This window comes from Phoenix dactylifera, chromosome 13, assembly GCF_009389715.1.
Source record: "Phoenix dactylifera cultivar Barhee BC4 chromosome 13, palm_55x_up_171113_PBpolish2nd_filt_p, whole genome shotgun sequence".
Classification (NCBI taxonomy): Eukaryota; Viridiplantae; Streptophyta; class Magnoliopsida; order Arecales; family Arecaceae; genus Phoenix; species Phoenix dactylifera.
Window position 1 is genome coordinate 4909480 of NC_052404.1, and position 21849 is coordinate 4931328.

A 21849-nucleotide genomic window follows, 5' to 3' on the forward strand; every position below is an offset into this window, starting at 1 on the left:
CTCAGGAGTCGACTCGAAGACTATTCTTTTGAATTTTTTTCTTTGATTTTACTCCTCCAATTTGAATCCTTTGAACTTTAAGCTTGGGCCAATAAATTGTAGCTTTCTTCCAACTTGAGAGCTTTGGAGGCCTTCTTGTGTTCTCCCAACTTGCTATGTTCCTTGCAAAATAAATATCTTTCTCCTTGCAACATAAACATTAGTATCTATACTTCAAGGTTTTGTGATCATCAAAATCAATCTATGAATCAATCTTTGGGTCATCAATCTCCCCCTTTTTGATGATGACAAAACTTGGAGTATATGCAATATAAAAGATATTGATTTCTAGAAGTAATACATAGCTAAGTTGCATGAAGTAGAAAACATATATATGTAAAAACATACTTCATGATAATGCTTTAGATTTAATCAGCTTAACACAATTAACATATTTAAATTTTAAGCTGATTTGTATTCAATTCAAAGTAATAAAGCATTATGAGTATATATAGCATATACTTAGATATTTCTCCCCCTTTTTGACAACATCAAAAAGATAGTGAAACATTAAGCACAAAGATCAGAGCAGAACACATCGAGTGTGAATTCAAGAGGTTTTCTAATTTGATACCACAGATAGTTTTCTAATCAAGTGTAGGTGGAATCTTCCTTAGGTTAATTCAAGACATGAGTGGAAATCTAACCTCTTCAATAAGTATGAAAGCTTGTTCATTTAAGACCTTTTGCCCAATCTATTAAGTATTTTGAGAGCAATTTAATTAAGTTTCAGAGTAAAAGATCAAAACTTATATATGTGAAAGACATATCATCATGTTGGATCATTAATTCTTCTATGACTTCAAAGTTCTTCTATGATAATAAGAGCATTGGAGCACAAATACCAAAATATGAAATCATGCAATTTTTTGATACATCTTAGAGCTCTTTTAAAGACTTTCTTTTATTTCTTTAGAAAGTAAGCACAATTTGATACATAAAAATATGAATTGGCACACAATTTAAGTTCTAAAGATCAAGTCAATTAGGACTCATTAGTGAATATCAAAATAGGTTTTCTAAAAGATGCTCAAGAAAATTTTACACGTTATTCTCCCCCTTTTTCATTAAGTTAGAGGCTCTTTAAGCTCAACTTGCAATTTGGTTCATAATTTATGCATAAGATATACTAACCAAATAACACGCCTCAAGGTGTATCATAAAGATTTTCAGATTAAATTTCAGATGATACATATTGGAGAGTATTAGGATCATTTTTCATTTTGTATTCTTCCTCTCTCCTTTAGTTATAGATATACGCGATTAAGTTCTGTGAGACCTCTCCTTCTGAAATTTTCTTTCTCTCCCTCTATTGATCATTCCATTTAAGAGTTTAGAATTTGAAGATAATGTTCAATAAAATTGTCAATCTCAAAAATATATTTTCTAGAAGTTTCAGCTCATTTTCATAAGACTCAAGGTTTGAGATAAGACAGCCTTTATAGAACTCATCTCAAGGTATAAACTCATTATATAATTAAAGCAAGTCGTGCAATATAAGGAAGTTCATTAAAAACAATCCATAAAAAAAGATACTGAATATCTGAAGCTCATCTTAAATCACTAAGATTGAAAACACATATTTCAATAACATTAGAGCACTTTCAGAATCTTTATATTTAATATTGAGTTTCGATACACAATGGAGGATATTTTAATAAGTATTAGGACATTATGTATCAAAGTTAGGCAAGTAGAAAGATAGATCAAGATTAATTCATTCTGCCTAAATAGAGATATCTTTCTCTTCTTCTTTTTACAAATTTAATTAACTTTCAGATTTTAAAGATGATTGGGAACGACAAATCTGAAATTTCTTTTCAATAATACCCAAAAATTTATGCAGTATTTCAAACATTCAATTAAATTATCTAAGCATGGAGCATTACAAAATATTGAGAACCCATAATTCAAAATATCATTACACATGCAACATATATTATGTGTTAAGTCATGCATTAAGAACAAGCATGTCAAGGATCAAAATCAATTCTTTTCAAATAAACTCCCCCTATTTAAATATAATCTTGCATTGATTTCATCCTTAAGGTGTGTTTCCAAGTGACAAAGGAATTGAATTGATTCTTCTTATATATTTTCATTTACTTTGTCTTTCATTTTTACTTTCTTATGCTCTATACTGTATTTGCTCCCTATCCGGTGGAGTTGGAAGGGGCACGAGGTACTACCACTAGCCTCCCTCTTGTGCCGTCCCTAATATGCCCTACACCGAATAGTTGGGTCAAATAGTGCCGGGTACTACCACTAGCCTCCCCATTGGCACCATCCCTATGATGAGCAATATAGAAAGGTTAAAATGTTTACTTCAAACTCTTCCTGTTTGAGTGTAATTAATTATAGATTTTATCCCTTCCAAATGTGCCGAATATATTATGCTTGTTTTGCTTTTCCTTAAGATTGAAGTACTTGCCTTTGCTCAGATTTTTCATCTCTTGAACAATGTCCATTTTCTTTTCTTTATCTCTCTCACTTTTTGTTATTCTCAAGTAATCTACATGAAAGAGCAGAATAAAGAAATAATCTTATGTATCATATAGATGTATATCATGCAAACAATATTTTCATTGTGTTCAAGGATTCATAACTTCTCACAAGTTATTTTACATCAAAATTTTAAGCATATACTTGTGTATTTCATGGTTATGATATAGGCAAAGGTGCATTTTAATTTGAGCAAACCATGAATCAATTTCTGAAAGCATAAGTCAATGAATACATATATGGACATGATATCAAACGATTAACAATTAATGATTTTAATCATGTCATAATAAGATTTAAAGTTATTGACTTTGCTCAGCTAATTTATGAGAAAGATATCTAGAATTACTTATTCATTATATGTTCTTCAAGCCAAACTAGATTTCTTATGTGTGAACTTTTGGCTGAAGAAGATCCTCTCTCTTGTTTGCATATGAATGTTTATTGTATCTTATGTGGAGGTGTCCTTCAAGCTAAAATCACTCATTTTCTTGCTCAAGGATTCTGCATTATTACCAAACTCCTTTTCTTTCTTGAAAGAAAGTCTTTAGTTTCTTTAAGATACAACCCATTCATCCAACATATTTCTAACTAGATGACTCAATTTAAGATAAGATAATAGTTGAATATTGAGTCACTTTACTCAAGAGATTGCCTAAATATAAGCAAGCACATATCACTTGAACTAAAGAAATAGTTTCATTAACCAAGATAGTTCAAGGACAAGCATGTGAGGCAATGGAAAGATTTATCAAGGTCAAATCAATTTCTTATTTCCAAAATCAATTTAGTTTAGATTCTATTTGCTTAAGATAATTATCAAGCTTTTGATGCTTGTTTCAAATCATATAATGCTTTATCATATTTGTAATGAGTGTTTTCAAATATGGTGATTATCTAACATATATAAAGTAAGCACATAGGAGTCCATTCTACACACTCATTTGATAGGATATAACGTTTATAAAGCACACAAATGATAAAGGTGATTTTTACTTCTAATCATGCAAGAATCTTATCAAGATCTATTTCATCTTTTCTTGATTTAATCTTTTAGTAGTCATCATTAAGTGTATATCTGAAAAATCCAATTTGGTTCTAATTAACAAGTTTTTCAGATTGTTATATGTAAAAGATTTAACCATATAATTTGATTTTAGTATTTTGATAATAGATCATTAGTCTCATAAAGAATAAAATGAATTGATACTTCTACAACTAGAATTTTTCATGAATGTTCTATATGCTTTGCTTGATGAATGATATCCAAGGATAGAAATATCTTTATTAGATTTGGCATTATTTTTCAAGAGAACATATCAAGCATAACATGTACGACTGAAAAATATGAGAGATACGCAATAGTTCGTTTTCTATTTTTCAGAAGATCAAAAGAAGTTTTCATCAAAGATAGATCTAATAGAAGTCATATGTATGACAAGCAGTGATGATAGCTTTTAAAAATCATTTAAGAAGATGACTATCATACAACATTGCCTTTTTCAATTCTTCAAAGATTCTATTAATCCTATTTTACCTAAGGTGTCCTTGGTGCTGAAATAATCGAATTTAATATTATTTTCTGTGCACAACTTGACATAAAATTGGTTTTCAGAACTATGCCATGATACATTACTTTCATAGTTTGCAAACCTTTATCATTTGATCGCTTTTTGTGAGTTTGTGCCAATGCAGAAAATATTTCAATTTGAGTGCCAAGAACAAGGCTAATGTAAGCTTTTGAAAACTTAGTGTTGGAAATAACATCTTTAGATTTAGAAATTGATTCTTGTTTGTTTCCTTAGTTAACATACATAGCAAACTTTGACCTTTAAGAAGATAATTTTAAGTAAGCCAATGGCAAGGTCTTTTGAGATTAAGTACATACTAGCATGAGTTGATTTTGTATGCTAAAGATGGTTTCTTTAATCTTGGTATTCATAGTGCATATATTCAAAAACATACCAAGTACACATTATCATATCTATGATCAATAAACAATAATGCCATGGATAAAAACTCTCAATCAAGCATATAGAGAATTCATAGAATTATTCTTAATAAATTAATCATTTTGCAACTTATCCAATAGTGAGTAAAGTATACTATAAAATGAAGTGATTTGATTATATTTCCAAAAGTATTTTCTATATCTCAAAATTGATCAATACATGCAATTCATATTTTAATCGAATACTAAAGTAATTTCAATATGAGAGGATGCAATAATAACTTATATCATTATTTCTTTTATTTAACTCATTCTTCTTAATTACATTTTAAATTCAATTCCTTAGCACATGTCTAGAGCACCCATTGTTTAGATAACATCTTTTATTAGAACCTTGGATAGCTAGACATACTTGCTGAAGAATAATCATATTTTCAACTTAGGAACCCAAGCTCTTTTGGGTCCTTGTAGGTTAGCTATAATTGTTCCTTTTGTAACCCATATTTTCTTAATAGCTATTTTGTCCATGAATTTACAGATTTTAGGATTACAAGGGATGTATTTCTGTATCCTCTTGTTGAATTTAACAAACTTAGATCGAACATGAGTAGTAGAAAAACTTTCGGTTTTCTGTTTTTTCCCTTTTAGGTTCATCAAATTTGTAATGTATAGATTTAGGAACAACAGAAGAGATTTTACTTAGCTTTTGTTTATCAGTATTATAAGAATCTGTTTTAGAATAATTAAAAACTGTTTTAACAAACATATTCTTAAAAGATTTTTGGGTGTACCAAGGTTGATATCCTAATGTAGCTTTATCAAATTCAGCTCTTTGATTATTTATCATTAGGTTCAATTTTTCAGAGCTGAGGGTAAATCTTTCAACAACAGGTCTTAATTTGTCAACTTCTTTAGTTAATCTTCTGTTATCTTCTGAAAGTAATTCATTGTTTTTCTTAAGTTTATCATGACTTTTAGTGAGAGATTGATCTCTTTGATTTAGTTCTTGATTTTCTTTCATTAAGATTTCAGTTTTACTAGTTAGTTTCAGTTTTTCATCTATTAGAATTTGATTTTCTTTTGAAATTTTCAGATTTAGTTTCTTAAGATTTTTATTCTTTACAGCTAATTTTCTACATTCACTATACAAATCGTGAAAAGCATTTAATAATTCATCATAAGAGAATTCGTCTTGAAAATCATTTGAGGTAAAAGTAGATTCAGATTTTACCTTGTCTTCCTGTGCCATAAAGCACAAGTCCGTTACCTCTTGTAGTTTCTTGGAGCTAATATCATCATTGTTGCTCCTAACTTTTATTTTATGGCTTGACTCTTTCTTGGTCAAGGCTTTCTTCCTTTTTATCTCTTTCTTCCTTTCTTCTTGCTTCCTCTTTTTCTTTGTCTTTAGGAAGCTGATTTGCCTCGGAGTCGACTCGGACCTTATTGGAGTCGACTCGGTTATCTTGAGGGTCGACTCTGAAATACTTGGAGTCGACTCGACTGAGGTGGGAGATTCAACACCTTTTTCTGCAGTCTCATTGTTAGAATGTAATTGAAGCACATGAGAGCTAATCTGAGATTTATCATAAATATTTTCTAAAGTATCCCAGATCTCCTTAGCAGATAAGCATGCAGAAATTTCATTAAACTTTGTTTCTTGAATAGCACAATATAATATGTTCATAGCATCAGCATTCAATTGTGCTAAGTCCTTTTCATTAAAAGTTTGAGAGAGTATGTGAAGATCATTTATTATGATTTTCCATAAGTAATAGTTTTGTGATTGAATAAAGATGCGCATGCGTATTTTCCAATGTGTATAGTTTATGCCATTAAATAGTGGAGGTGTATTAATTGATTGTCCTTCTCCTAGAAAACTATCTATTTGAGTTGTCATGATCTTTGGCTCTTGATCGTGAGATCAATGATTAAACTTAGAGCACCTGCTCTGATACCACTTGTTTCCCAGTAGATACAAGCCAAGAGGGGGGGTGAATTGGGTCTTTCAAAACTTTTATGCTACTTCTAAAACTTTTTGATTAGCTATGCTAAGTTGTATAGATGCACAGTGAAAGTTAAACTTAGCAAGGGTTTGATGTATAGACTTCGACTTGATTAAATATGCTTGCAACTAAAGGAAGTGCGGATAAGAATTAAGCAAGCAATTTATCTAAGTAAGTAAGTGTGTTAGTTAGACAATAACTAGAGGCATTACAAACACAAAGGACATATAGTGGTTCGGTGCACCCCAGCACCTACATCCACTCCCCAAGACCTCTTGGGAATTTCACTATAATCCTACCGATTACAGCCGGTTGTTTTACAAGCTCACAACCCAACTTGTTGTTTTACGAGCGCACAACGAACTCGGTCGGTTTTCCCAGGCTCACCGACTAGAACCACTCCGATTGTTTTCCCGGGATCACAATCGAACCCTACTCGTTGGTTTTACCCTCGGCTCACCAACAAACCTAACACAGTTGGTTTTCCCTTTGGCTCACCAACAAACCTTACACAGTTGGTTTTCCCTTTGGCTCACCAACAAACCTTACACAGTTGGTTTTCCCTTTGGCTCACCAACAAACCTTAACCCCTTGATTCAATCCCTTGATTGAATCAAGTTACAAGATATTAAAACAAAGTATAAAACAAAACAAAGCTTCTTAAACAAGCAAATATGACAATATAAACAAATAGAGTAAAGAGAAGCCCTCAAACGAGTTTTGAAGATGAAGGAGCTCGGCTTCTTCTTTACTTGACCCTCTTCTGATTTGGCACGAAGTAGAGGATCACCGAGGCAGCACACGGATGGAGAGGAAGCTTTGGGATTCACTTGGATGCTCTTCTTCTCTCTATTTTACTTTGAATGGCCCTTTTGTGCTTATGGGAGATTTCCCTTGTAATCTCTTTGGAATCTCTTTCCTAAATGATCTCTCCCACTTCCATCAGTTCTCTCCTAGCTCTCTTCTTGTTTTTATAGCTTTAGATGGCGTGTAAACAAGAATATAGCCGTTAGAGACAAAAATAGAGCCGTTGGACACAGTCTGCACTTTCTGACAATATTACCGTTGGGATTGGAGTCGACTCGCGCGATCAGGAGTCGACTCGCCTGTTGCAGGAGTTGGCTCGTGCTTTACTGGAGACGACTCGGCCACTGTTCCAAATTTGAATTAAAGTGCATGCCTTGACTGGGAGTCGACTCGTCTTAACCTGGAGTCGACTCGCCAACTTCTGGAGCTGACTTGGCAATTTCGGAGTCGGCTTATCCACTGAAGTCCGTGGATCCAATTTTGAATTTGATCCACTCGAGTCGACTCGACTGTCCTGGGAGTCGACTCGAATCTCAGAGCCCGAACTCCCGATCCTCTATCTTTTGGCTCATCCAGTCTTGGAGTCGACTCGAACTTCCTCGGAGTCGACTCGGCTCTCAGTTTCTGAAAGTTGGTCTTCTCCCTTTTGACGTGAAGCTATCGTGGAGTCGACTCGAGCTGTCTGGGAGTCGACTCGAATCTCAGAGGCAGTAACTTGATCTTCTGTCTGTTGATGGTCGCGCAGTCTCGGAGTCGACTCGTGCAATGCGGGAGTCGACTCGAATCTCAGAGTCCCAAAAATGCTCTCTGACTTTTTCTTTGTGTTCCGCTGAGAGTCGACTCTTGCTTTCTTTGGAGTCGACCTACCAACCATCGGAGTCGACTCGCGTTCCACTGGAGTCGACTCGAATTTCAGACCCGAAAACTGCTCTCTGACTTTTCTGCCTGTGACTCCTAGGAGTCGACTCATACTTCCCCGGAGTCGACTCGGTAAACATTGGAGTCGACTCGAATTCCTCAGGAGTCGACTCGAAGACTATTCTTTTGAATTTTTTTCTTTGATTTTACTCCTCCAATTTGAATCCTTTGAACTTTAAGCTTGGGCCAATAAATTGTAGCTTTCTTCCAACTTGAGAGCTTTGGAGGCCTTCTTGTGTTCTCCCAACTTGCTATGTTCCTTGCAAAATAAATATCTTTCTCCTTGCAACATAAACATTAGTATCTATACTTCAAGGTTTTGTGATCATCAAAATCAATCTATGAATCAATCTTTGGGTCATCAATTAGGTTTTGATGTATGTTAAATGTAAGAAGTGGTTGCACTAATATGTATACTCCATTAACTATTTTGCCCTTCCAGATTTCTTACAAAATTTGAAAAACAAATTTCTTTGTAGTGAAGTAAATCCAAGCTAAAAAGCCTCAAGAAGGCATTGGTACTATGTTTTGTTTGTTAAAGACTATTCTTACTTGGCTATGTGTGATGCCTTGCAAATCTCAAATATTCCCTGATATCTCTGTATCTTCACATAAGGTTTATTAGTTGCGTGTGTATCTAGGTATGTGTCTTTATACTCATACATGAGTATATGTATCTTTGTGTACATGTCTTATCACTTTGTATTTCCCTAACATGTATGTTAGCACACTAGCACAATTAATACCAATAATTTGCACACATGTGATAAGTAGTGACCATCCCAAAACATAAGATTTCTAATTTTTAGGCCTTTTTAATAGTGTAGGTCATGATCAACAATGTGAGTCTTCAATTTTTAGGCACTTTTCAGGATACCAAAAGACATCATTCTTCCACCATTGTGCTTAGGAACAAGGAAGAACACTATAAATGCTTTGGAAGTAGATGGGTACCTATTGGAAAACCAGAAAGCTATTGCTGATCAGTTTCATTCTTTCTACAGCAACCTTCTTGAAAAATTAGAGGGTAGCTGCATCACTGTAGACTGGGTTTCCTTGTACACATAGATGGTAGTGAATATTTTTGCTCTTAATAATATTTTTCATGAAAGAGTTTAAGGGAGCTTTGTTTGCTGTTAATCCAGACAAGGTGACTGGCCCATATGGGTTCCCTTTCTTTTATCAGAAGCACTGGCACCTCTTACAAGATAACATTTACCGGCCTATGCTTGATTTGTGCAACAGAAAAGTGGAGATGGATAAGATCTTGTAGGATCACAAATCTATTCCTTGGTTTTTAACCTTAGGATAGATATATAATACAAATAAATTGGTAAGATCTTTTCAAATTCGCCCATAACAGGGTTTTACTGATAATTAGGTTCGAGACATCCAAAAGATTCCGGAATCTATTTTTAATTACTCCTTTTAGACAAGGGAACTTTTGATTAAGAGGTTTTATATAAGTACTAGCTAAGATTAAATATAATCAGAATATTAAAATAAATATAACTTTGTATAATTTCAATCAGGTTATTGTGATTTAAACTAAGTTAGACATAACTTTTAACACTATGGACTTAGATTAGAACTGAATACATATTGCACTCTATTAATTCTTCTTAATATTTTAAGAATTCATTATCATTGTTAGAAACAACTGTCCTAGTTTGCAAGTTTGATTTGATATCATAATTTTTGATTTGGTATGCATAAGTTTTATTAATGAAGTCCTTGAAATTCACAAGGATAATTTTAGTTTCAAGGAATAGAACTTTATATTCAAGGAATAATATCCTGCACACTTAAATGAAGTTTTATATCTTCAACTTCAATAAAATTTTTTGGAGTAATCCTTATATGAAATCCAACAAATATATGAATCCATATTAGATAATTTTTCAATAAATTATACTTAATATATTTTTTCTAAATTTTATTCAAATTAGTAAAATTTCTTAGAGTGAATAAAAATGAAATTTCACTCTAGAATTTAAGTGATAATTTTGAACAAGAATCCCATGAAGATATAAAAAGCAAAACTTAAATAATGTTTTGTCCTAAGAATTTTGATTGAATGAGATTGACATCCCATAAAATTTTGTTGTATTTCATATATGGAGCAATACTCCTATATTGAAATGAGAGTAGTATCAGAAGAACTAAACTAGTACTTCGCTTATGGAGCAGTGCTCTTCTATAAGCAATGCTTCATTACCGAGCAATGAGCCTACATGAAAAATATCCATGAGAGTGGAATTTTTCATTAAGATTATATTGAGGGCCATTCGAACAGCCATCGTACATCAAGTAACCAATGACTTGCCAGCCATTAGATCTACCATAACTTTATATCAATCAATCAATTACACAATAATTCAGACCATCGAGCAATAAGCAGAATATGGACCATTAAATTTAGTGTAGGTTTTTTTATATTAGTGAATCAATTAGTAAATTTGAATCACCCAGTAAGAAATGAACAATCTTTTAACCATTAGATCTGTCACAGGGCTTTATTCAAGTATTTAGCTTAATAAAATCACTCCAAATAGATTTCTTATTCCCTCACCACTCTTATCCCTAAGGAAAAGTGATTCCTCTTAGATGAATTACAAACCTATGTCCCTACTCTGCTGGTACTATTCATGCTAGACTGACGTGAGCTACCGTTGTACAGAAAAAAAAAAAAAAAAAAAAAAAAAAAAAAAAAAAAAAAAAAAAAAGAAGAAGAAGAAGAAGAAGAAGAAGAAGAAGAAGGTATGTTAGAATTTTTTCCAAAGTCGTAACCAACATCCTAAATAGCTACGTTCATTCCAATGAGGTCTTTTCTTCCTCCAAGCAGCCGAGAAGAGAAGGCACTATTTTGAAGCAAGACTTTACAGAGTCCTATGATAGACTTTAACTTTTTGCTTGAGGTGCTTCCGGTGAGGGAATTTGGGGCTCTATTTGAGGTTCAGTAAGACCTCTATTCTTCTTAATGGACAACGAGGGAGAACAATTGTATGTCGCAAGGTCTTTAGGCAACGGGATCTGCTTTTCCCCCTACCTTTTTGTTTTGATCATGGATGTCTTCAGCAAGATTCTATTGAAAGCTAAAATCGAAGGAATAATCAGAGGACTGAGACATGCACATGTAGTGGGAGGTCTCACCTACCTATTAGTATATGGGATTATATCTTAATTTTCGAAGGCTGAAGAATTGCAGATCCATAACCTCAAGATCATTTCGTATGGGTGGGAGATCATTTCTAGTTTTGAATTAACTCTAGGGAAAGGGGAAAAAAAAAAGCTTGTTGGTGATGGCTGGGTAACAGGCAGGGCAGAGAGAGCAGGCTAGCTGGGCTGTTGAACTGCAGTTTGGGTTCCTTTCCAATAACTTATTTGGGTCTAACCTCTGCATCACAATGCCCTCCTAAAGATAAGATGGAATAGAGACTGGCAGGGTGGAAGGATGCTTCCTTGTCATTAGAGGGAACGTTGGTGTTAGCTAATGCAGTCCTTTCAGCCATTCCTACCTACTGGATGTCAGTATTATGGATACCAACCTGGGTGATGAAAGGAATTGATAAAATGAGAAGAAGATGTTTGTGTATAGAGGTAAAGAAGATGCAGGGGATAGCTTTTGTTTAGTAGACCAGACTAAACTGTGTTCAGGAAAGGAATAAGGAGGACTCATGATCAAGTCTTTAGCCCAGTTCCTTTAAGAGAGAGAGAGAGAGAGAGAGAGAGAGAGAGAGTATATGAAGGCTCATGCGGGCATGTGTTTAGTTTCACATCGATTATTCGTTGGATAAATTTTGAATACTCACATAAAATAAAATAAAAACGTAAATAATACCTTCTGACTAGCTATTTTGAATGAAGTTATGAATTGTCGCAGATGGTATAACTTATGTAAACTAAGAGACACTGTGACCAGCTATCTGGCTAGTTATTTTGGGTGAGGTCAAACAAACTTAAAAAAAAGAAAGAAAGGAAGGAAGGAATGAAGGAAGAAAGAAAGAAAAAAAGCATACCAAATATAGAGTAAAAAAAGAAGACAGTGATGCACGTGCTATACTTCACAAACCACCATGCCAAATTCTCTAACCTTCATCCCAGAAACAGAAGGCAAAAAGAAGGAATAGGTGAGGGAGGAATTACCAAAGACATCGGAGAGAAGGAAGATGGCGAGTTTGGAGTCTGATGGGCCGGCGGTGTAGGCCTTGAGGCCCCCCAGGTCGTCCACCACGCACCCTTGGCCGCTGGCCGGGTTCAGGGTGGGCGGGTTCGCGCAGCACTGGGAGCTCGCCATCTTTTGAGATCGCTTGGTGGAAACGACGCAGCTGAGCTCATCTATAGAGGGCCAAACCGGGAGGCTTTAGAGGCTGTGACATCACGGCTGAGATCACCATCTCAGAGGCCGTTCGCTTATTGTTAAAATCACAATAATAAAATAATTTCATGGAAACATTAATTCATCAGTTTAGAAGTAGAAATAGTAATATTTAAAATAGCAGCCATTAGAATGGGTCTCCTCCATTACATCATCTATAAAATAACAGGAATATGACAACCGTATACCGGTCCATTATAAAAATAATAATAATAATAATTGTTATCTCAGAAGCCGTTCGCTTACGTCTCCTACGTCGAGCCAGAAGTCACAGGCGGCTCAGAACAAGGTCTACGTCAAAAGAGATGATGCCTGCTGACGTCTTTTACACCTTCTTCAATATAAAATATTATCTTTTCAAGGTTTAAAATTTTTTATTCAATTTTCTTTCAAAAATGATTTACAGTCCAAATAAATAATATTTTTAATTTAGAAAAAAGTGGGTGAATGGAAATATTGCACAGTTTCTCTTTTTTTTATTTTCTGTTTTTTTTATACATTATAATAAGCATTATAGCAATTTTACTCAACGTTAAAAAATTGATCTACTATTTTTAAAATGGATAACAGTCGTAAATATTCAAAATCTTAGGCAGGATAGAGGCCAAGACCAGATTTTTAGACCTGACAAAGTTTGGATAATGACATTCAATTATAACAGTTTTAACACATTATTTGATCAAATAATGGCCATTATAACATATTATTTAATGTTATAACACGGCCTGTTGTAACACATAATAACGATTATCTTTTTTACTTATGTCTTATTGTACAGTCTAAAAAAATATATATTTTTATTTTATAAATAGCTTCAAATTCTGCAAACAAAATAGGTCAAATGATAAGAATGAGGCCAAAAAGAAATCCTAGACACTACAGAAACATCTGGCATTGCTGACACTTTTTAATAGATTTGCTAAAGCGTCGCAAAAGTGTTAGCAATGCTATCCTGGAAAAACAACTTTACAATGCTTTTGTTTTGTATCGTGAGTTATAACAAACAACGCTTATAAGCCCCAAAAGGCTTAACAGGAGGAGAGGTCAGATATAGCATACCCGATTCTCAAAGTTAGTTGTAATAAAATTTAGGTGGAATATGATATGCAGTAGAGTAGTGGGTAGTCTGCGTTAGCTTGCCGAATAAATTTTGAAGGGATAACGAAAACTTATTTTAGCGCTATTGAAATGATGGGTGTTATTCCATGGAACTAAGGGTTTTTGGTGTTTAGTTGAGGTGTCAAGGTTGGGGGATAAATGCAAAAGATTTTATTTTTGTTGAATTTATTAAAAAAAATTATCCTCCCACTTTATTCATGACTGAATGATGGAGACAAAAAAAATTATTAGAAGGGATAACTTTATTAATTTTCTATGGCATGCATCATAAGTCATGTTTATGTTGCTTTGATATATATATATATATATATATATATATATATATATATATATATATATATATATATATATATATATATATGTGTGTGTGTGTGTGTGTGTGTGTGTGTGTGTATATATGCGCGCGCGCGCATGTGTATAGTTATGTATTTCGAATTACTGGATATGATCTATAAAGCCTTACATGTATATAAATAAAAAAATGATATGTTTTGGAGACCCCTTGCATATCCATCAAGTCATCCTAAGCATGCCCAAACATGTGCTTTGATTCCAAGGTACAATGTTTTGGTGTTGGGATACTTATGAGTTTTAGATCCTTGTCTATAAGTCAAGAGGTCCCAAAATCGTAATGTTGTATCAGAGAATGAAAAGTAATAGCTCAAAACAATTTGATGGATAGACAAGTTGTCTCTAAAGTATATGATTTTTTTGCTTGTATGCATTCTAGGCCACATAAATTATGTCAAATGGTTTGAGTTCTCATTGACAAACTTCATGTCCAAATTTCGTATTGTTTGCAAATCTATATCTGCATATGTATATATCTACATAATCACAATCATGTATATCTGTATATGTATATGTTTCACTACGTCTTACTCTTGATTCTTGGGTCAATCTACAGCGATACAACCAAATACGTTCCACTTTTGAAGACAAATAGGAAGTGCCAATCATTGAAGAACCTCACAAGAACCTACTTAGGGTGAGTTATTTTTGTTTTTATTGCATATGCAACTTCTGGTATTACATAAGAACTTGTTATGCCATTCCCTGTATCTTGTATTTTAATGGATAAAATGACTTTTAAATTTTAAAGGCTTTCACCAAACCAGTACTTGAAATGTCTCATGTTCTTCATTACTCTTTCTGACTTCAGTTTTCTGCTTGATGGTTTTCTGAATGACACCATTCTAATGTGATTATTTGGGAAGATACTGCAGTATAGAAAATTAAAACAATCAAATTGTCTATCGTACTCTTCGTTAGTAGTATTCTAATACAAGGTGCTGAAAACCAGTTCATCGTTACCCTGGTCTTTTTTGTCTCATCGCGCGTAACACATGGGGCAATTTTCATTGCATATAAAGCTTGATTTCATATTCTCAATTATCCCATTCATTCTTCTGATTCTTGGACCAAAAGCTCTTGAATATTGGAAAACAGTAATCGGATGTTGTAGACTTGTAGTTGTTATGTTCTGCAAATTATGCGACAAGCTAGTCAATCTAGAGAGTGCAGGTCTTCTCAATTCACTTAAAGCACAAGGAAACCTTGGATTAAATAGCCACCTGTGTACTGATAAAATCCTTGATTGTTGCAGATACGAGATATAATCTGGCATACATGAGCTCTAAGAGGATTGCATTGCTGTATTAAGGCTTTACAAGAGAACGCGATTTGACATGCACCATATTGAAGGGTTTTGGGGCAAAATTACACCCACAATTTGATCTTGAAAGTTTAAAGAAGCATTTGCAAATGTTATCAGATGCCCTTCCCGAGATGTCAACCGTAGGATATCCATGTTGGTGTTTGGATATAAGACAAATGTAAGCTTATTGATTCATCTTTGTTAAACCATCGTGGATGATAATTCGGGAAGCTTTCCATTATACACTAAGGGAAGTGTTGGTTTTCTATACTGCTCTCAGAAAATTCACTAGACAAGTCGAAATGAGTTAGGATGGTCAATTTTGAAACCATAGAGGAAGTCAACTATCATCAATAAACATGACCTTTGATGCCATGGTATGGTGCATAGGCTAAAATGTGCAACTTGCAGTCCAAAGCAAGCCTTAACAAGCGTTTGTCTTTGAACAAATCCTAAAAAATTCCAAGCATATTCAAAGAGTACTAGAATAGCTAGTCTCACATAGATGACATCTTATTAAGAATTCTATAGGTCATGTTCTTATATAAAGGTATGGTTACTGGTGAGCTAGTGTTCTATAAAAGATTCAGCTGCATCGTGTACTTGAGGCTGAATTTCCAAAAATTCAGAAAAAGGGAATTCAATAAGCGAGCCAAGCATCATGTTCGGATATCTTAGGAATTTTCTTACACAGGGATCAAAGAGAATACTTGCTCCACTGAATACTGATTATTTTCCTTCCAAACGGCAATCCATGAAGGCCTTCGAAGCTACAAGCTTCATCCAAAACGACATAGATATCATTTGGTTTATAATATTACTGCTACAGTGCAGATGCCAGATGTTGTCATTCTTCTTAGTTAACCTTGCTTCTCTAATGCGAAGACTATTGAATCATCACTTGAATCACCAAAGAGGAATCAAAGGAGACTTTTATCTAAGCATCATGTCGAGACCATAAATCTATTAGTTGTTTTGATCAAGTATTCTGTTCTTTGATCATCATGTTGAGGATACATATTTCTTAGTATGTAGTAATTCTGCACAGCCTATTTCTTTCCATGAGGATTCATATATCTAAGCATCGTGAAGCCTATTTCTTTTCATGAAGCTATGCTCAGTGCCTGGACAAGCTCATTTGGTGCAACTAGCTAGGTTGAATGTCTTAAGAGATAATTGATTAACCTTACATAATTGTAGTAATTCTGCACAGCCAGTAGGAACTACATGGCAGAAAAAGGATAGAACTAGAGAATGAATAATACCAGACATCTTTTTAATGTTGGCAATCTTATGCAAAAGATGGTAGGGATGTGTAAATTCTGAGGTTAATTCACAAGTTCTCCTCTGGCTATATGTTTGTCGGATAATTCTTAAAGCTTATCTCTGCTTGATATTGCATTATGAAGTCATGATATTTATGAGACTGATTGATTGCAAGATCAACTCTCAAGAGCCTTAAATCACCAACATCTCACCTGATCTGGGTCATTTGGAGAAGCTCTTGGCATCAGATATGAACATACAATTCTTACCTTTTTTTTTCCCTCCCCTCCTTTTTCATTTAATGCTTGTAGTTGTTTGACTAAGAAAGCAGATATATATGATACAACTAGTTGAACATATTTTTGAGCATTCAAATAGCCGAACATATAATGGAATGTTGCAGTGCTGCAAGAACAACATTGGTTCTCTGATTCTTCTAAACTTAACTTTTCAAATTGTTATCCATTTTGCATATAATACATGGAATCCTTGATAAGATCAAAAAAGAAAAAAGTAATACTTGCAAATGCTACATAGCACATTTTGATGATAAAGCTTTCGTCTGTCAAATGATATCAAGGTTGGATTTTTTTTTTCATTTTTTTTAAAAAAAAGCTCTTACAGTGTGCAGTTATCTCACAAAGATTCACATGATTGATTGTACAATAGCCAGTGGTAACTCAATCTGGATTATGATATAGGAATGGCAATTTGGTGGTGACATCTTGAAGGAGTAGTAGGGCAAGATGTGACCGGGTTTTTAACTAGAGGGATTAAAGATTGAACCACATCCACCATGAGAGGCCGGTAATCAGCTTCTGATTGCACGCATACAGCAGCAATTGCAGCAATCTATCACATAAAAATATGACATGATTATAAACTGAAGGTCTTGTGAAAGTTGCAGAACCTATAAAAATAACTGTGGTTGTTATCGCCTATGAGCTGATGGCGCTTATGTTCACAAATCTACTGAACTAACCTGAATTAACTCTTTCTTTGAAAATTGGCCTTGCAGAGCTGGATCCACCATTTCCACAACTTTCTCTCGGTTGGTAAGTCGAGGAAGAGCCTAAGATATTAAACATAGTTAACTAATAGAAATATTACTTGGTCCATAAACTATGAAAAAAAAAGGAGAAGTATGAATTCTTCGGTCACCAACGGTGCTATGCCAAATACTTTCTCGAAATGGCATTTTCTTTGGAACTTTGTTACAAGGCAATCTCATGAAGCTCTGATATGCAAGCAGGCAACAAGTTAATAACTTTCTGTCATACAAAATGTCCTCTCCTTTGACAGTTGAGTTGTTCACTTCTATGATGGCATGGATGAGTTGAAAAAGATACTTTTGGTAAATCTGGTCCTTAGAGTCGTAAACTAGTTATATGACAACTTTGAACCTTTGAAGTTTAGTAGAATTAACCATGTGGCATCTTAGCAAAATGGAGCACAATTTAAGCATCAAAGCTCTACTTGAATAACTATACCTGTAACCTTACTTGTAGTAGCGAATAGCTGCTGGAAACTTTAGAGGAGCAGAAAGAGAGCACAGAATTTCACATACCCATGAGACAAGAACATGTTCTCCAGGAGGCCTTGTTGTATCAACTGGTCCACGGCCGGTCAGAAGCTCAAGAAGCACCACGCCATAACTGTAAACATCTGATTTTGTAGTCAACCTGCCAGTTGATGCATACCTACACCGACGAAATAATCTCCATGAGTGCAAATTAAACCGTATGGACTGACAAAGACAATAAGGATGATTTGCTGATCACTCACTCGGGTGCGACATATCCAGAAGTCCCCAGAACACGGGTCAGGACCTGACCATTAATCTTATCAGAGCCTACTCTAGCCATGCCAAAATCAGAGACCTTGGCTCTATAATTCTGGTCCAACAAGATGTTGCTGCATTTAAAACCTCTGTGAATAACTGCTGGGACAGTGTGCTCATGGAGGAACTCAAGGCCTCGAGCGCAGTCCAAGGCAATCCTCAGCCTGGTGCTCCAATCAAGAGGCTGGTGATTCTTGTTTTTTGAAGCTGAGTGGAGGTGGTGTTGCAGGCTGCTGTTACTCATGAATTCAAACACAAGGAGCCGATGGTGTTGATCAGCACAGTAACCAAGTAGCCTGACCAAGTATCTAGAGGTTAATCCGCTTAAAAGGTCGACCTGCATTGATCAAAATCATAGTGTTATTTTGGTCATTCATCATGATGATACTCTCAAGAGAATAGCTTGTAGAGCTGATCATTAGCACAATTAGCTGCAAGCAGCAGTGAAAGTTGCAAATGTAGTCATCCACTAGAAGAAACCATGGTTGGCAAAAGGGCATGCTACCAATGGACATTGATGGTATGACACAATCTTTTTTTCTCGAGGACGCACCAAAGTTTATCGCCAATTAGTCTTGTCCAATTAGAGAAAATAAGAGGAGAATATGATTTTCCAACTTAGGATTAATTTTTAATGGATATCATAATTTTCTTGGTCCTTTGAACCTTGAAGTTGTTATATACAATGTTTTTACAGAGATTTCATTGTTTTGGCTCAAAAGGGAAAGATTATTGACAAAGGGAAGTGCATACCGTGCTATATGGTGAAATCATGGTAACAATTGGTGGTGGTTGGAGTGGAAGAAAGTGTAGTAAGGTTCTGAAAGCAGGGGAGTTGGTGGGATGTAGCTCAGCTCATAACAATTAGAATCAAGAATTTTGACCCAAAAAAAAATAAAATAGAATAATCCACTGGGATTTATCCAAAAAATTCTAACTAATATGATAGAATTTGTGCTATGCTTATGCATTCATCGTTTTGCGATAACGAGTTCTAGGTGATAAAGTCAGGAGTAAAAGAAACTATATTGAGGATCCAAAAGGAGATGCAGAAAGAGAAGAAGAACAAGAAGAAGAAGAAAAAAGAAGTGGAAGTGGAGCACTGTAGATGCAGCATTTTATCTGTATTTCTTCTTCAATCATTTGTAATGAGGACTGATTTTTTTTATACCCAAAGATTAGCAGAAATGGTATCAAATCTATTCTCTAGGAGAAGTCCAGCCAAAGTACCCAAATTTCACATAAAAGAAGGAAATGAATATATCAGAAGGCTCAAAAGGTTGGCAACCAAAAGAAAAAAAAGTAAAGAAAAAAACAGTTTAAAGCGTAAAGGAGTGAGTGGTGATACTTACCTCCATCCTGAATTCCCTCTCCCCCTGCTTTCCCTCCCTATGCAACAGCTTGATTGCTGCAACAGTCCCATCACTCAAAGTTCCTCTGTACACCACACCAAACCCTCCATTCCCAATGACATTGCTCTCACTGAATCCATCTGTGGCCAACTCAAGCTCCTTATAGGTGAAAACCTGGGCTTCTCTTTCCCTATCTTGCAATGGAAATCCCAACCTCCCGCCATAAATGCAACTCCTAACATCTGATTTACAAATCAAACACAAATCACAACAACAAAACCAACAAGACAACCCCATGAGATCAGAAAATATACTCGCCTTACAACCATAATTCACACCATCCAAAATTTAAACCAAGTATTTCAGTTACCAGGGCTATAACCGATGGCGTTGGCATTGATATGAAAACCACACTTGGAAAGCTGCTTCCTGTCAAAGCTGTTCTTCCTGAAGCTGCTATTGTAGCTGCTGCTGTTCTTAGCCTTTGCTCTATGAAATACTAGCAGAAGTGAGAAGGCTACAAGTAGTACAAGAACTACAACAATGGGTGCAGCAATAAGTATGGTGGAATTCAAGGCAAAGATCCCATGGTGGTGGCTGTGTTGGGAGCCATGGTGGCTACTAGCATGGAAAGAAGGAGGCTGTGGAGGAGGAGCAATAGGTTGGATTGCCATCAACTCCCACGAAGGAAAGACTAGAGTTGGAGAAGAGAGATTAGGGAAGGGGAAACGTGTACTGATAATTTAAGGTTGGAAGCATGTAGTGCGTTGGATTTGGGAGGAGCTTGGCTTCCTCAACTGGGGGGTCAACCTGTACAAAGTCACACATGAATCCAAGCTTCTTTCACATGCATTGCGCCCACCTTCCCTGAAATGTTCTTGCCCCTCGCTCATTCTCGTGATCTTTAATTTTTGGAGTTTACTCGATCCATTAATTTGTCCCTTCCTTTGAAATGTGGGTGCTGGTGGCTCCTCCCTCCACCTATTCAACGGTTTCCATTAATGTGAAATGCCTTTGTTCAGCTGGGGCAGTAAATGCGCTACCCCTGCCATGCTAGTGCTGCTGCTGATTTTTTGATGGTTAGGACTTGGGACCATAATAACTTCCCAGTTCCAGCTGATTTCTGGATAGGCAACCACATCAACCAAATTAATGGAACTTTACTGTTGATGTCTTAGTGATTACAAAATGGATGACTTATCCCTTTGCTGCTGCTGCTGCTCAAAATTTGACTTAACAGATAAACAGGTTGACTGGTGAGTTGTTTCGCCAAGTGAAGGTCTGCAACCACAAAAAATGATCAAAGATCACCGGAGCGTACCTGACTAGGAACTTTCCGATGCCTTAGTCAGGCAGAGTTTCGAGAAGAAATAGGAAAGATAAAAGAGAGAAAAAAGTTTTAGAATATAGTGATGGAAGTTTTCTTTGTCATACATGAGAGATCTCCATACTTGGTATTTATAGAGGAGAGGATACGAATTTGCACGATTAGAGTCATGAGATTGGTAGACAAGCAATTGAGCTCTTTCTATATTCATTGATTGGGATGGTAAGAATATTCCTTTTCGTGTGTGTTATAATTGAGTGTTTTCCTTATCAGTCGGTCGATTATGATATTCATTTTTAGGTGAATTGAGATCGCGCTGAGTTGTAACTGATCGCTGATTATTCGGAGATTTAATGGGCCATTGGTTTGCCTGGACATTTATTATTGTTTGATTCGGCAGGTTGAGTTGTCAAGTCAGATTTTAGGGATGGTAAATCCGATCTGTATCAGTTGCCATTCTATGAAGTAGTTCAATGGCTATATTACATTGGTTGTTTTGTTATATTTTCATTTGTCTTTAGGCCAAAAAGATTGAATCTTTTGTGTAATTGAAATGAATATAGTCCCTATGGTATGTGCAGCTCTTGGAGGGATTCCCCAATTGCCACTCTTTGCCAAACATGTTGGAAAGGGCATTTAAATGTTGGAGTTCTTAGAAATGTCAAATCCCTAGATCTAACGGATAAGTTT

General features: G+C 35.2%; 2 protein-coding genes across 2 annotated transcripts in view; both read right to left on the reverse strand.

Annotated features, from left to right (window-relative positions):
• Positions 1–12538, reverse strand: part of LOC103699094 (endo-1,3;1,4-beta-D-glucanase-like) — a 36569-nt gene extending 24031 nt beyond the window's left edge. The window contains exon 1 of the mRNA XM_039132834.1: positions 12367–12538. Within this exon, the coding sequence (XP_038988762.1) occupies positions 12367–12517 (151 nt within the window). The 5' untranslated portion in view covers positions 12518–12538. The remainder of the gene's footprint in view (positions 1–12366) is intronic.
• Positions 12539–17071: 4533 nt separating this feature from the next.
• On the reverse strand, positions 17072–20735 carry LOC120112863 (probable serine/threonine-protein kinase PBL7). The gene is made up of 6 exons (XM_039132835.1): positions 20203–20735; positions 19833–20074; positions 18426–18817; positions 18208–18340; positions 17623–17712; positions 17072–17492 (listed from the first exon to the last, which is right to left on the reverse strand). Exons 1-6 carry the CDS (start codon positions 20504–20506, stop codon positions 17331–17333), a joined length of 1323 nt encoding a protein of 440 aa, XP_038988763.1. The 5' UTR covers positions 20507–20735; the 3' UTR covers positions 17072–17330.
• Between the last annotated feature and the right edge of the window lie 1114 nt (positions 20736–21849).